At 33.9% G+C, this 15,398-nt stretch overlaps 1 protein-coding gene across 3 annotated transcripts; it reads left to right on the top strand.

The window, feature by feature from the left end:
- Positions 1 to 187: 187 nt before the first annotated feature.
- On the top strand, positions 188 to 15,398 carry LOC119829238 (cell surface glycoprotein 1). 3 transcript variants are annotated; one of them, XM_038351630.1, is made up of 9 exons: positions 188 to 345; positions 4,203 to 4,338; positions 5,774 to 5,948; positions 8,494 to 8,656; positions 8,840 to 8,963; positions 9,983 to 10,154; positions 12,637 to 14,341; positions 14,588 to 14,627; positions 15,350 to 15,398. In XM_038351630.1, exons 1-8 carry the CDS (start codon positions 339 to 341, stop codon positions 14,620 to 14,622), a joined length of 2,517 nt encoding a protein of 838 aa, XP_038207558.1. In that variant the 5' UTR covers positions 188 to 338; the 3' UTR covers positions 14,623 to 14,627; positions 15,350 to 15,398. The 3 variants fall into 3 exon arrangements, with proteins under 3 accessions (XP_038207558.1, XP_038207557.1, XP_038207559.1); XM_038351629.1 differs by having other exon boundaries at positions 15,256 to 15,392; XM_038351631.1 differs by lacking the exon at positions 14,588 to 14,627 and having other exon boundaries at positions 15,256 to 15,392.

Genomic DNA, 15,398 nt, shown 5'->3' with positions numbered 1-15,398 from the left:
GTAAAAAATGCAATTAAAAATATATTATGTGTAGTTTTCGCTTCTGCTTCTACAATTATATTGCTTCTGATATGCTTTTTAATATAGTATGATTAATGATTAATGTATTGTTTTGATAATATAAAATGAATGTTGAAACTTAGATTGTATATATACGTTTTATTTATGTGTGTGTGTACTGTGGTGTATGAGTGCGTGCGGTATCACAGGGACTTAGGGAGGTCGTGGTTGGTTAGTTTAGCACATTGCTTGCATTTGCTGCGCGAAGAGCGCGTGTAGTTCGTTATTAACCAACGGTGACTAGAACTGTCACATACGAGACTACACCCGGCCACAAAATGTCAAGTAAGTTTGCAGTGAAATGTTTTTTTTAAATACAATCAAATAACGCATATTAATAATAGTATTATGTTCATATGTTGGATTCGTCATCGTATTACTTAATTTGTAAATATTGTAATCTTATTCTACTTAATAATTATATTCGATATTAAAATATAAATACAAGGGTAGATAGAAATAAACTATAATGTTAACTCTTTAATATATATACTTTGAAATTATTATCTGACATTTTTTTATATTTTTATAAAATAATTAATCTTCTTTTTACTTGACAATACATTATTTGAGGTAGGCATAGAATATTCTTAGATGACTGGTTTTTACACACGCATTTCGATTTCGTTAGTTAAGCAATAATAAATGAATTTAACAAGCTATTCCAGGTATCTTATAAAGGTCAAGTCTATCTTCCTTGTTATGCAATTGTTATACCCGGCAAAATTACTCGTGGGGTTCCTAACATTAATTTGTATTTATAGAGGTCTATTTTTATATCTGTAAAATTAACGATGTACTTATTCATTCCATCGTTTTCAATGTTTCTAAATAACCAATACCTATTAATAAATATTAAAATTGAAAATTTGAAATCATAATCAAATGTTAAAATTGTTTACTTTAAAAATGGATCAGTCATTAATCATCGACCATCTCAACCTTGCGTTTTATTTAGTTTATAAAATGATCTCTATTAGACTCTTCACTCAACACGTATTACAGTCACTTTGTATTAAATTGCCAGAACATATTGTGTATGCCACTTCTATTGAAATATTTATATTTATTATTTTTATCGAGTAAATTGAAAATCATATGTTTATGATGGACCATTACGTATGATTTTATTTCATATATAGTATTATTGTGTTATTATATGCGTTTAGCTATCAATCAGCGTAAAAAACAGCTTCGTATAATTACTTATCGTTTAGAAATTGTATATCTGAATCGCATAAACGTACTACAATTTATGAATTGCTATAGTCGCGCACTCTAGAGCAAAATACGTACGTGTTATCAGATTATTCTTAACGATTGTAAACACTATTGCTATCAACTTGTAAATGCCTTTATGTATAAATACAATTCTAATTTTCTTATCAACAATTTTAGTTGCAATGATGTTGACCACGCATTTCTCTAATATACTCATGTATAATGTCGAATTTGGTACCTATGCTTAGAATTATCTCAAAATTTTATATTTATAACAAATGTGAAATGCATGTTTTATTAACATAGGAAGATGTCTAGTAAATAAATAAATAAATTTTGATCAGGACATTCTAGTATTGTATTTTGTGTAAAAATAAACTTTATTTATTTTGGAGATCGCGTAGTCATAACTCAAATCAGTTAGTTTTGATTAAAATGTTAAAATGTAACTCTTAAGAAAAATCTGTATTGTGAAATATTTTTATTACTTTTTTCCTTTTAGTACCAGAGTTAAAATATACAAGTAAATATATTACCTATAAAATTAACAGTATCTGTATGATGTTAATATTAATTTATTTAGTTCATCGTTTTGCTCTTTAAGTCCTGTTGGACCGGCCGGCAGCCGCACCTAAATAGAAACCACAGGGACATTGCTCCCATGTCCCGAGCATCTGATCCTTCGTCTTTATTCTTAAGTGCCTTATTGGGGTTTCGATATACCATACCTACATCTATTTAAAGCTCACCAGACTCCGCTGGTGTAATTGAAACAACATCCTGATATAAATATTTTATGATTGCTGTAATGTTGCTATATCCTTGAGAATCCGATAAAAATATGCAGTTTATTGCAGCTAAAACAGCTACACAAATGTAACATGCTATTGATTAATTATTCTATACAACGATGAATATGTTTCCTAGAAGGGAAAGTGTTTCATATTATTGAACGATGCCGTGTTATTGAGTTCAAGTTCACACTTTTATAAATGGCATTCTTTTCCCAGAACATATTTTGTTTGTGATGTGTCTGGGATTTAATAGTTTTATCAGTAGATAATCTTTAATATCTGCAATTTAAATGTAAATATCATAAAATATTAAACAAATCTTGTCTTCGACTATTTTGCATTAAATACAAGTCGATATATTTTCTCAATATAATAAACATTGAGAAGAGGATAGATGAATATCTTTTTTAAATGCGAATTTATTAAGAGCGTCATACGTGGGTATCCAATTATTTTACACACAGTATTAATTAACTAAACGATAAAACTTTTGTTTCAATTTGAAGTATTAAATATCTACACTATAGAAAGTTTTTGAGTACTGAAAGTTTTATCGTGAGCGGAAGGAAATTCGAGATTACGTACAATGACGTTAATTGCCTATTATGTATCTTGTATGATGCACACGCATGCGCATAACATGGCCACGGAATATCTGACGCCATCTAGTATTTTTATTTTGAATTTCATTTCTGTCGCGCTATTTTGGAATAGAACGCGGACAGAATGTGCTCTTGTCTACAAGGAGCAGCCATGTAAAGGCCCACGCACACAGCACTGAGACATTCACGTGAATAATTCAGAAGATATGCAATGTGCATAGTACTTTATTTTTCGCTGGAGACGCTTCGATGAATTGGATAGATGATTATCATTTTTATCCCACCCACACATAACAGCTGGTCTTTCGACAGATCTTTTTTAGTAACTTGCTGGTCTTGCTGTTGATATTTCTTGCAAATATACATACAATAGTGACAAAATTCCATATTATTATTTGATGGACTATTACTGCCACTGCATAAGAGTGTATGCTTTCAGTGTAGTCCACAATAAATTGTAACAAGCCCGAATAGATTTCTTACAGGTAAATTGAAAGTATGAATATAGTCATTGGTTTTTTAAAAACGAGTTAAATACATATTCGTAAGACTTGTAAAGTTTTGAAGTACTTGACTTTCATAAATGAATGAATAATAAACAATTTAATATAGCCATACCAATAATTTTTTTTAATTATATATGGAAAATTTTTCTTATTAAAATACTGACAATAGAAAAAAAAATCATTCAATTATGATGACATACATATTTGTGTATGATGCTTTATTACATGACCCAGTTGCAAAAAATATTTTTGACAATGTAATGTTTAAAGAAAATACCCCGCACGCGCACAAGAAGCGCCAAGATTGTAAATTAGTTACACACGTGCCAATATATTTAGTACCAGTGGGATCCATGACCACGTCACTAGGAGGAGCAAACTGCGCACTTCCTTAAGCATCTAATGAGGAACCAACAACAGGCGCAACATTAAAATCCAGATTTATGTTTATTCCAGGCAGTGATATTATATTTTCGATATTTACGTCGTTGGCAAATAGAAATAGCTTATACATGCGTGTTCGGATATAATAATGATGTTTATTTTGCGTGACTAATGGCATTTGGTACTTTTAGCATAACATTTGCATCTCGAATGCATATTGTACCTGGTTGGTTTTCGCTCCATTCATCTTCTTTTTTTTTATGTCATAGTCGGCAATGGAGCTGGTGGGTCGCCTGATGGTAAGCGCTACCACCGCCCATGGACATTTGAAGAGGTGTAAGATCAAATGCAGACCTTACGCCTCTTCAAATTATGAAATTAAAGACAATATCGTAAGTCTTAATTTATAAATTCTTTATAAATTCTTGCTTTTATCCTTAAACCAGTTGTTGAAGTGAATTCAGCACTACGATCTCAATAAATTCTTGTACGTATTCCTACGCACCTTGTATAGTTTATTGGATTACTCCTGCATAATTCGAAGGACAATACCCTGGAAGGAGGCTACAAATAGAATTATCCCATAAAAGAAAGTTAAATTTTACGAGAGGGATCTTATTAAGGTTTTGTTTCAGACCGAGCATGGGTAACACTGGCAACGAACGACTCATATGGTCTGGGAGCCTTGGTACTGGCGCATTCTTTGCGTCGCGTCGGTTCAACTTATCCGGCCGTGATTCTCATCACACCGTCCGTGACTGATGCTATGAGGTATTACAATACAAACTGAATTGATATGTATAATAATAAAGAAGACATTATAATGTATGTTCTATTTATACCAATGCATCATTTGATCGTATCAAATTATTGATTTCGTTAAGGATACATTTAATTAAGCATATTTGAATATTGAGATGGAATCAGAATTACTTTAAATACATTATAAGATGATCTGAAGTCAATTGCAATATTGATGATTAATAATTATTAAAAAATTAAGTATAAATGGGTGGATTTTTATAATTCACTAGCAAACCCCGCGAACTCCGTTTCGCCACCAGATGGCTTCGTTTTTCCCGCTTTTCTGTTGAAATTTTTCCGGAATTTTCTTTGCTATAAACCTCACGACGCCCAAGACCTTTCCAACGAATGCAAAACCGTGGAAATCGGTTCGTGCATTCTGGAGTTATAGCGTCAGGAAGGAAAACCCGACTTATTTTTATATAGTAGAGAAGAAGAAGATAACTCAATGTCAACTTTTTCCGTATCCAATTGGTACAAAAAATGTGTTTCATCTTTAATTGTACACAGCTTACTTTTTTTCTGGTCTTTCAAAATACGGAAATTATTTTCTAATTATTACAAGATGCTTCATGATCATATATTTACTATATATAATATGAAATATCTTTTAGCGCCATAAATTATTTCGTTCAATCATACATAATATATATCAAAAGCGTCTCAAGAGTAGGTATTACGTCTTCGAGGTGCCATAAAATATATTACATCACTGGGAATCTGTTGCTGAACCCGAATAGTAAACAAGCCATAATGTTTTACATAAATAAATTGTATACGTATATTAGCTTTAGGTATGTTTATCATTTACTTAATGCATTTTTTAATCAACGCGTTTGACCTTCACGATTCCAGAGTCCACCTGTTTACAATTTTTAGTATTACATGTAGATTAGCACCGCTAATAACGGTTACAAAATCACCAGGTTTATACAAAACTAGCTGTGCTACGAGGTTTTACGCACGTCGTACATGATGTGATAGAGCCTATAATTAGTAATTTTTCTCAATAAATGAGTTATACGACGTAAAGAGAAATTTTTAATTCAAACCAGTCGTTCTTGAGATTAGATCTTTCAAGCAAACAAACAAGTAAACTCTATACCAACGTTATATTATGAAGTACGAGTATATATTCACAATTATTATTTATAACAAAAACAAAACCTTAAACCGCCGAAAAATTCTGAAAACTAGACCAAATTTAAATAGGACCACACGGGAAGCAGCAACTTTCAAATAAATAAAGAATAATCAAAATCGCTCACCCAATGAAAATATATTAGGTGAAAATCGTAAAAATAGGATCGAATTGAGATCCTCATCGTTTTTTTTTAAATCGGTTAAAAAACTAAAGTTCTTTCAATCATGTCACGAAAAAGTTTTTCGCAACTACCCGCAGAGATCGCCTTCGCGCAGTATTTGCTGAGGTCATTACCGTGGACGTGTTGGACTCTCAAGATGCAGCACATTTAGCATTACTGCAGCGGCCAGAGTTGGGGATTACCTTTACAAAAATCCACTGCTGGAACTTAACACAGTACGATAGATGTGTGTTCCTGGACGCTGATATTCTGGTAAGTTTTTTTATTAACCTTTGTAGGGAATATTCAATAATATTAAGAGTACTGGCTTATAATACCATTCATTCAAAAAATTGCAATTAAGGCCACGCCCTACTAGAAAAGGATGCTTTATTTTATCTTTGCTTTATCTTGTTATATTGATTCCTAGTTGTACTTGTAACCGGTTGCAATTACAATACCGTACCAGTTTATCTTGGAAATAGCGAAAAATTTTAATAAATGGATTGTTAAATTGTCATTGTAGACTACTTTAGTGCTCTGTGTTTTTATTGCTATTTTTAACGATTTGAAATGTGAAATATCTCGAAAATAATACTATTCTAACATATAACAAGACAGACACCCTTCATCTATATATATAAAAGAAAGTAGTGTTAGTTACACTATTTATAACTTAAGAACGGATTACTCGATTTGCCTGAAAATTTGTGCAGAGGTAGCTTAGAACCACGAGACGGACATAGTAAAGTTTTTATCCCGGTAATCCCACGGGAACGGGAACATATAAGGAAAACCTCGGGTCTATCTTTCCTGCGACTACGCGAGCAAAGCCGCGGGCGTAATGGCTAGTTTCGGATATAAGTTAGCATTGTATTATATGAGGTAATAAGAGATACTATATTATCTGTGTCCAAAGATTGAATATAATGATTTTCCAGGATTAGCGAAATTCGAAAGGCATAAAGGCGATTAAACATTGCATAAATTTTTTCCTAGTTATTCCTTAAAATAACAAAATGAAATTGTGTATAAAGTTTGTTAGAGTTTATTTTGCCCAACAGTTCTAGACGAGTATCACAGTGCAATTAAGATAAACACATGCGTTTACAATTCACAAATCCTTATCTACATTTAGACCTCACTTATGAATTATTTAAGTATGGATATGTAGAAATAATTACCTGTAAACAATCAATATATTTTTATTATTATATTGTTTATTTTAAAATAATATTTGTGTCTTTTTACTTGTCACTATTCCTGCTCATAGGTAAAATGATAACTGATTAAATTTGATCATTTGAGTGTTTTGGTGAGCCTAATTATCTTTTATCATCGTATGATAACACTGAAGTATGCTGAGTCAATAGGTACTTAGAAAATTATATTAATTTATTTTTATAGTATTTGCGAAAAGTGCTAGAACATGTTGAACAAATATTGAATTTGGTTGATTTACCGAACATTAACGTGCAATAGCAGAAGCAATTAATACTCGATCGACAGCAGTACCAAAGTCATAAAATCTATTTCCACTGTAATTGTTTACACGATAAGAAAGTCAATGTTAACGGATGTGGATGGCAGCAGTAACACGAGATGCGACGAATAGCCCCGGCCCAAATATTTTTTTCAAACTATTTTGGACGAGTGCCAAAAACATTAATATACTTTTCCCGCTATTTTCTCTAGCTACTAATAAAAGTGCCGTACACATCGTCGCCTTTTAAAACGTTTTTATTGATGTTTCATTACCTTTTGACGATTATTAAACGATGATTGAATAATATACTGCAGAATATTAAATAATGGTGATAGCGTCTGGTGATCCATTGAGCAAGGTACTCGGTTTTTATCGCGGGTTATTATGTCAACTGAAGTTACGATAAAAGTATAATCGATAAATATTTTGAGGAGGGATCACGTGTCGTATGAGCTCCGCCGTGAGTATTTGAGATGATTTGAACGTGCAAAATAATTAATTTTGCATGCTTCATTAGTAGATTTGTTACAACATGGAAGTGGAAGTATGTCATCGAGAAGTATAATACTATAATGGGTGTCATATGTTTTGATCTATTAGTCACAAATATAATAGCAAAGAAAGAACATCAAAAGAGAAGCAACAGTTTCAGAAACATTGTTTATTCGGGAAGCGCTTAGACTTTTTAATTAATATTTCATATGAACAACATTTTGTGAGGCCGGGCGCATTTATCAAAGAAATTTATTTTTCTTTCATAGCGGAACCGTTGACCGGTCTTTGTCTTTTATGAATACTTTTATAAATACTATACTTATTCAATCGCAATAAAGTACAGTGTAAATAATTTTCGCCTACTTAAAGATTCATGTATTTACCACCTATAAAGAGTAGGTCGGTCTTATTTTAGAAACTGTCCCATGAGAAAAACTTGCACCTGTTGAAGATCTTAATGATAAACACATTTTTGCTAAAGTCAGATTTTACACCATTAATATTATTATTTTTCCGCTCATGAAAAGTAATAAAATAGGGATCACGAATGGCCGTGAGGCTAGGCGTTGCTACGGTTTGGCAAAAAGACGCAGGTTCGTATCCCGCCTCGTGATCAATTTTTTTCTATTCTTTCAAAATTTGTCAGTAATTAAACAGCTTATTATATTCACAATTGTACAATTGAACATTACAAGGAACACTAAATCCGCCAGTTTTCCTTTGATTCCTGATATAACTATTTTATTAGTATTACATCAATAACTGTTACATTTTTAGAATAAGAAATGAATATACCCATACCCGTTTTCACATATTCTCCTTGGTATCATTTGACAGGTAGTCCAAAATTGCGACGAATTGTTCGAAAGAGAAGAATTGTCGGCCGCCCCAGATGTGGGTTGGCCAGACTGCTTCAACTCAGGAGTCTTCGTCTTCCAGCCCTCCGCAGACACCTTCAGTAGATTGATCAATTTCGCGCAGGAGCGCGGCAGCTTTGATGGTACTGAACATATCATTGTTTCCTTTTTCCTTTGTTAACTACCTCAATATATCTCGATTTTGAGCAGATAGTAGTAGTTGATGAATTAATTTTCATTTTAGTTGAGTCTTATAATTTGTGTTTTATTACACTGTCCAATATGGGTCATTCCATATTTTAGCAAGATAAAATTGTCCATTTCAGGAGGTGACCAAGGACTGCTCAATTCGTTTTTCTCTAGCTGGTCAACAGATAATAACAAACGCCTACCTTTCCTCTACAATGTTACCTCAGCCGCTTTCTACTCGTACTTGCCCGCTTTGAAACAGTAAGTACCCATACATTCTAGAATCTAGGGCATACCATGCGGGATAAAATTCATTATCTACCTTGTTGTGGGGTATTGGCGTAAAACGATAATACTATATTACTACATTAAGTATTTCAGAGCTACTTTCCATAAAATACCCTCATTGTTTACCGTTGTATCAATACTTTCTTCGACCGGTATGTTTTCTTTTTACAGAATTATATTGCCGTGCATATTAAAAGTCGATCGTAGGATCACATTAATCTAAAAAAAGAAACGAAATAAATAAAGAAATTATTATGAGTAATTAGATTAGCTATTAAACAAGTAATAAGTAAATTTTAATTTGAATAATTTCTTTTGAATGCGTAAATATTCGATTTTGGAGATAGTCATCTTCCGACCTATAATCCGATTTCCACATTACTATATCCATAGAAGCTATTGTATTTACTGATAATCTTTATAGTGTGCTAACTCCTTTTATCACTTGGAATTGTGTGAAAAATGCACATGCATAACGTTTGAACTACATAAAACACGGTCCCTCTATCACGGTGGTTGCACCTTTTCACATTAACCTCACAAATGTGATTTCCATTGGAGATAAGCAACTGGTTTTTTAATATCGTCAATGGTATCTACAAAGGCTGATAGTTTTCTATTTTACTCGTAAAATGTGAATAATTTGAATTCGTTAAAACAGAAAACATTATGGGTCGTTTTTGTGAGGCAATAATTTCTAATTTATTAAATTATTCTCATATATACAAATAAACACAAGTAATTGTAACGGGTAATTGATTTTTATCGAGCTAGAAATATGAATACTTATTACTTGTTTAATAGCTGTTAAATAGTTTTTCTTGGTGTGATTGAAAATAGGAAAGAAATAAAATGCTTATGCATTACGATCATACCATCATCATCAAAAGTGTTAGCTTTTAATATTATATTTGTGAAGAGTCACTTGTAACTTATCTAGGTTATTATAACTTAATTGTGAAACCTGCAAAATTGGTATAATTTATTTCCAGTTACGGGCAAAATTTGAAAATTCTCCACTTCATCGGTCCAGCCAAGCCTTGGCTGCAGCACTACAACTTTGAATCTCAAAGCGTAGACGCGCCGGAGCATTTGAAAGGATTCCTGCAACTATGGTGGGACTTGTTCACTTCCCAAGTTCACACTCAGCTCGATGTGTCTATGGTAAGTGTGAATTAGAATTTATGGATTTTTTTCTATTATGTAACAAGAAAATTTCTGGTAAAAGATATAAAAGAATTAGGATCAAATAGATTTTGGGTATTTCGTATTTGGATTTCTGTATTTTGTGAATAGACAAATAAATAATATATTATTTTAAGAAAACACGCACAATATAATAACGTAACTGTGAGTGTAAAATATTCAAGCTATATATATTTATACTCCAACGCGTCGGAAAAATCTTGAATTAGATATCGATTTCCTTAAGAAACCCTAGAATTATTAATATTGTTTAAAAATAGATTCGTTGGTTCTTTTTTTATACACGAGATGATGTGCATATGATATCTTGACATAATTTCCAATAAAACGATACATAGATTGAGTGACAGATTTAGTATCAGTTACCGCAATGTAATATGATCCGATGTCAGTACCGCAATTTCTCGATCAAATACCGCAATATGTCGGTTGATCCATAACATCTCTTTAGTACTTCATTTACATTCGGTCCGTTTAACTGAATAGTCATTATGTTTTCCAAGCATACCCAATTGGAATTTTGTGAAGAGGTGAGGTTTAAACATACTTATAGAAAACAGTTCTATTATTTTCTATCATCAGCAACAGTTTCCCCTTTTTTAGAATTAGCTTCCCTTGCAAAACTTTTTTCTCCATGCTTGTATGCCCCAATAGCACCTCTTTGAGTTTTTTCTTTGCGCATTTAAGATATTTCTCCAAAATACTAACATTTTCTAACGTTTTGTATACGTATATATTTGTTTGCTTTTGCACGGTTTAACGATTATAGATTTGGCTTGTATTAGATGGTGTTGGTATTTTGGCGAAAAATCACCGTTCTGTAAACATACAAGTAAAACATACGCAATCTTTGCTGTATAATGTTCTTGTTTACAGTGGATCGAAGTGGAGTTATTAAATAATAATTATTCATTGAAATAATTAACTTGTATGTTTTTGGAACGGTAAGTTTTTTGCAAATTTACTAATCTTAGCTTGACTTAAGCTTTTTGCACTGCTACCTGTGCGTGAAGCTTTTTTCAAGAACATGCATGCTACCGAAGTGTTTTGTACGTTTTAATTAATAGGCCCACTTTGAAGAACCATCGCCAGAGGGTCATTTTGATAGTGAAATTGTCGGTGAGCAACCCCATGAGTATTTTGAACAAAGACTAGATCAACCTACGTATCAGCCTACACTGGATCCCACGTCCGAATTTCCTTGGCATCACCCAGATAAACAAATCGTGGAACAAAAGCAAAGCGAGCATCCAGTAGACAAAAATGAATTTTATGATCCATGGGATTCGTACAGTGGAAACATTCCGCCTTGTAAGGATGATCACCAAGAATGGGGAGAAATTACAAACAAACAAATTTGGGATAGCGTACCATCACATGGTTCTCAAGAACATGTTTCGTCAGATGCATATTCACATAATCAATTAATTTCATACACACAAAATAATCCAGATACAAATCAATATGATTCCTATGAACACAACCATAGTCAAAACAAACACTTTTGGGATAACATATCATCATATGAACCCATTCCGCACGCAAATAATCATGTCATCACACACACAAATAATAATTCAGATACAAATCAACATAATTATTATGAACACAACGATAGCCGCGAACATTTTTCAGATCATGCACCATGGATAGATAATCAAACTCCATTCGATCATCATGACCATCATTATGAAGAAAATCATAAAGACCATAACATTTTTAGTAATGAAGAGCCTCAAAATGATCACTTTAACAATGTACCCAATACATACAGTTATAATAAAATTAAAACTCAAAAGCCTCCAACGTATCAAATGAAACAAAATAAAGCCAAACATGCTTACTGTATTCACATGGACTATGAAAAACCTTGTTTGAAACGTAGCAAATGTAATTACAACGAAGAAATAAACGGTGATGTAATAGACGTAGATGACATCTATGATGATGTCACACCCCGGCATCCCTACGATGGGTTTTACTTGAGACACAGAGTAACTATCGATTCACGTGGAAGAAAAATTTGTACGCATGAAATGCCTTTAAGGTCGCCTTCTCCTTCACTTGAAAGCTTTGAAGAATACAACAACGCAGTGGAATCTATGGAAAATGGGTTTTTATTAGGAGTAGAGGATGATGTAAGTGATATTTTTCAAATTTGTAGAAAATTTAATGGTATGTAATTTTTTTTATGTTTATAAATACTTTTAACAAAAGATCAAAAATTTCCTAACAATATCCAAGTTTGAAATACATAAAACTGCACTTAGATAATGCCATTGCCAGCTTTCAAAATTAATTTGCATGCATTTTAGTATTTAGTAGCTACTTCTATTAACAAAATATTAATTATTAATATATTTTATTTGTAACATTTTTTTCAGACGGGTTTTTGTAATCAATTATTATTTAAAATTAATTCACTATTCCGTATTTTCAGACTGGTGTGGCTGGAAATTTGGCACGAGTACAACCTGGCACACCTCTACAAAGAGAAGCAATAGATGAGCTTACCAGACGCCAGGGTTGGGAGTCAGGCAACATTGATTACATGGGCGCCGACTCATTTGCTAACATTTGGGCTAAAATATCCCAAACATTAAACGAAGCACCCTCTTCGCCACTTAAGCAGCCATCACCCCCTAAAGATTCTCCACCAGCGTTAGAGGAACCGGCTAAAGAAGTTACTGAAGAGTTAGCAGAAAAAGTAGCTGTAACATCACTTTCCGATGTCCCTGATATACCAGTTCCAGCGAGAGAAGCAATTAACGAAGCAGGTAAAATGAGTGACACATCTAGTTCAATAACTATTCCTCAGATAGTGCCTGAGGCTTCTATTACAGAAGCCGATATAAAGACTGGATCTTTTACGGTGCCTAATGAGACAGTGGTAGCCGCTGAAATTTGTCAGTCCCTCGATGCAATTCCGTCCGCAACTTCTGAAGGAGAAACTTCCCTTCAATCGTTAGGACCAGAAAAAGATGTAGCTAAAACAAGTGCCATTCTGGTTTCTTCCCCTGTATTGCATGAAACAGAACCTTTAGAACCCACATCTTCTGAAACCAAGGAAGTGCACGAAGTCAAACAAATGCATGAGAATGACATATCCAAAATCGATTCAGTTTCAGAAAAACCACTCGATGTGCATGCTGCAGAACCTGTATCGGAAAATCCCATAGATTCATCTACACCTATTGAACCAGTTCCTATAAAATCTTCAGAATCGGCATTAGAACCACCACTTGCTGTATCCCAAGAAGATATTGTTCCAACTGTAATTAGTGACGTGCCTGAATCCAAACCAGTACAAGAACCCAGCGATTCCTCTAAAGTGGAATGTTTAGTAGAAGCTCCCGAATCGAAGTCTACACCAGAAACTGAATCAATTCCTAGTGTTGTGCATGATTCCAAACCAGCACAAGAACCCAGCGATTCCTCTAAAGTGGAATGTTCAGTAGAAGCTCCCGAATCGAAGTCTACACCAGAAACTGAATCAATTCCTAGTGTTGTGCATGAATCCAAACCAGCACAAGAACCCAGTGAATCATCTAAAGTGGAATGTTCAGTAGAAACTCCCGAATCGAAGTCTACACCAGAAACTGAATCAATCCCTAGTGTTGTGCATGAATCCAAACCAGCAGAAGAACCCAGTGATTCATCTAAAGTGGAATGTGCAATAGAAGCTCCCGAATCAAAGCTTGTTCCAGAAATCGAATCTATTCCTAGTGTTGTGCATGTGTCCAAACCAACACAAGAACCCAGCGATTCCTCTAAAGTGGAATCTGCAGTAGAAGCTTCCGAAACAATGCCTGCGCCAGTAATTGAAACAGTTCCTAGTGTTGTGCATGAATCCAAGCCAGCATCAGAAACAGATGTGCCGAAAATTGAAGCCATAAATCCTATTTCACCCGTACCAACTGAAGCTGCCAGTCCCGAGGTGCCAGAACCTCAAGCTCCAGAAGCTGATATTCAAAAGCCACAAGTAACCTCTCCTTCCGACACCCCGAAGTCAGAATCTATTTCCGCGCCTGCTGAACCACAGCAGGATAAAATTCCAGACAAATCGGATGCTCCTGCTTCCGACAGTCCTCCCCTAGCCAACACCCCATCTCAAGAAGAAATACCTAGTGTCACTGCTGCCAAATGTGAGTAAAAGCGCTTACATAGTGCCGTCATCGGCTTGTTGAACGGCTTTGCATTTAAAACTCACCGAGTTAATTTTGCAGTTTTCATATTCTTAACTAATATATTTTTGTTTTCGTGTCACGGATCTTGTATAGAATCATTCCGTGAAACGATGTTAAGTTTCTTTTGTGCCGTTTTGTGTTTTTTTTGGTTTTTATGTTACTTTACTGAGCATACGTTTCAAAATTTCGTTGTATTTCACCCAGCTCTCGAGGAGGCAGCCCAAGAGACGCGGCTTTGATACAGGTAATGATAACAATGGCACTTGGACACAACGCAACAATGCGATTCCATAACATTATCATGAAATCATTGAAACATCTGTAGCTTTAAATATTTGCACAACTGATTTCATTAAAACGTCATTAAATATAAATTCATGAGTCCCTAAAATAACTTTAAATATGTACGTACAATTGGCAGATGTTGGGTAGCGTCCAAGTGAATGCAATATGTAGGTGCGGTCAATGTCATCATCCAACGATTCTAATTTCGGGATAAGACTTATTTTTACATCAAAATCATCGTAAGGTATTAGAAGCTTTATTTAAAAGAAGAATGAGATGACGTTGTGCTAAATCATATTTCTATGTTCTATCTTTCTCATTACCTAACACTTTTCTTCGTTTTAATTTTGATTTTTCGCTTCCCATTTATCATGAGGTACAAGGAAATTATTATCCTACTCGAACTAGACCAAATCTTGACTCGCAAAGCTTTTTAAAAGAATATAACTGCTTTTAAATTATTTAATATTATTATATTATAATAATTTCCTTGTCATGTGAGCTTTCTATCCGCTGAACTCAAATCTGACTAATCCGCTTGCAATCGTATTAACCAAGTGGCTATGTTTTCCCTCGACTTGTTCCAGGCCCTAACCGAGCTTGCTCTCTAATGTGACCGCCATACTAACGCCAAGTCTAACCGAAAGAGAGAATAAAGGCGGGAATAAATTGGTTGTGTAGTGGAGGAGCGTCGTAAGCCGGCGGGGAAGTTGCAGCTGAGGCCGCCCAG

Source organism: Zerene cesonia, chromosome 10, assembly GCF_012273895.1.
Source record: "Zerene cesonia ecotype Mississippi chromosome 10, Zerene_cesonia_1.1, whole genome shotgun sequence".
Taxonomy (NCBI): domain Eukaryota; kingdom Metazoa; phylum Arthropoda; class Insecta; order Lepidoptera; family Pieridae; genus Zerene; species Zerene cesonia.
Note: the sequence above shows the minus strand (reverse complement) of the source record. Positions and strands in the feature narration are given on the sequence as shown.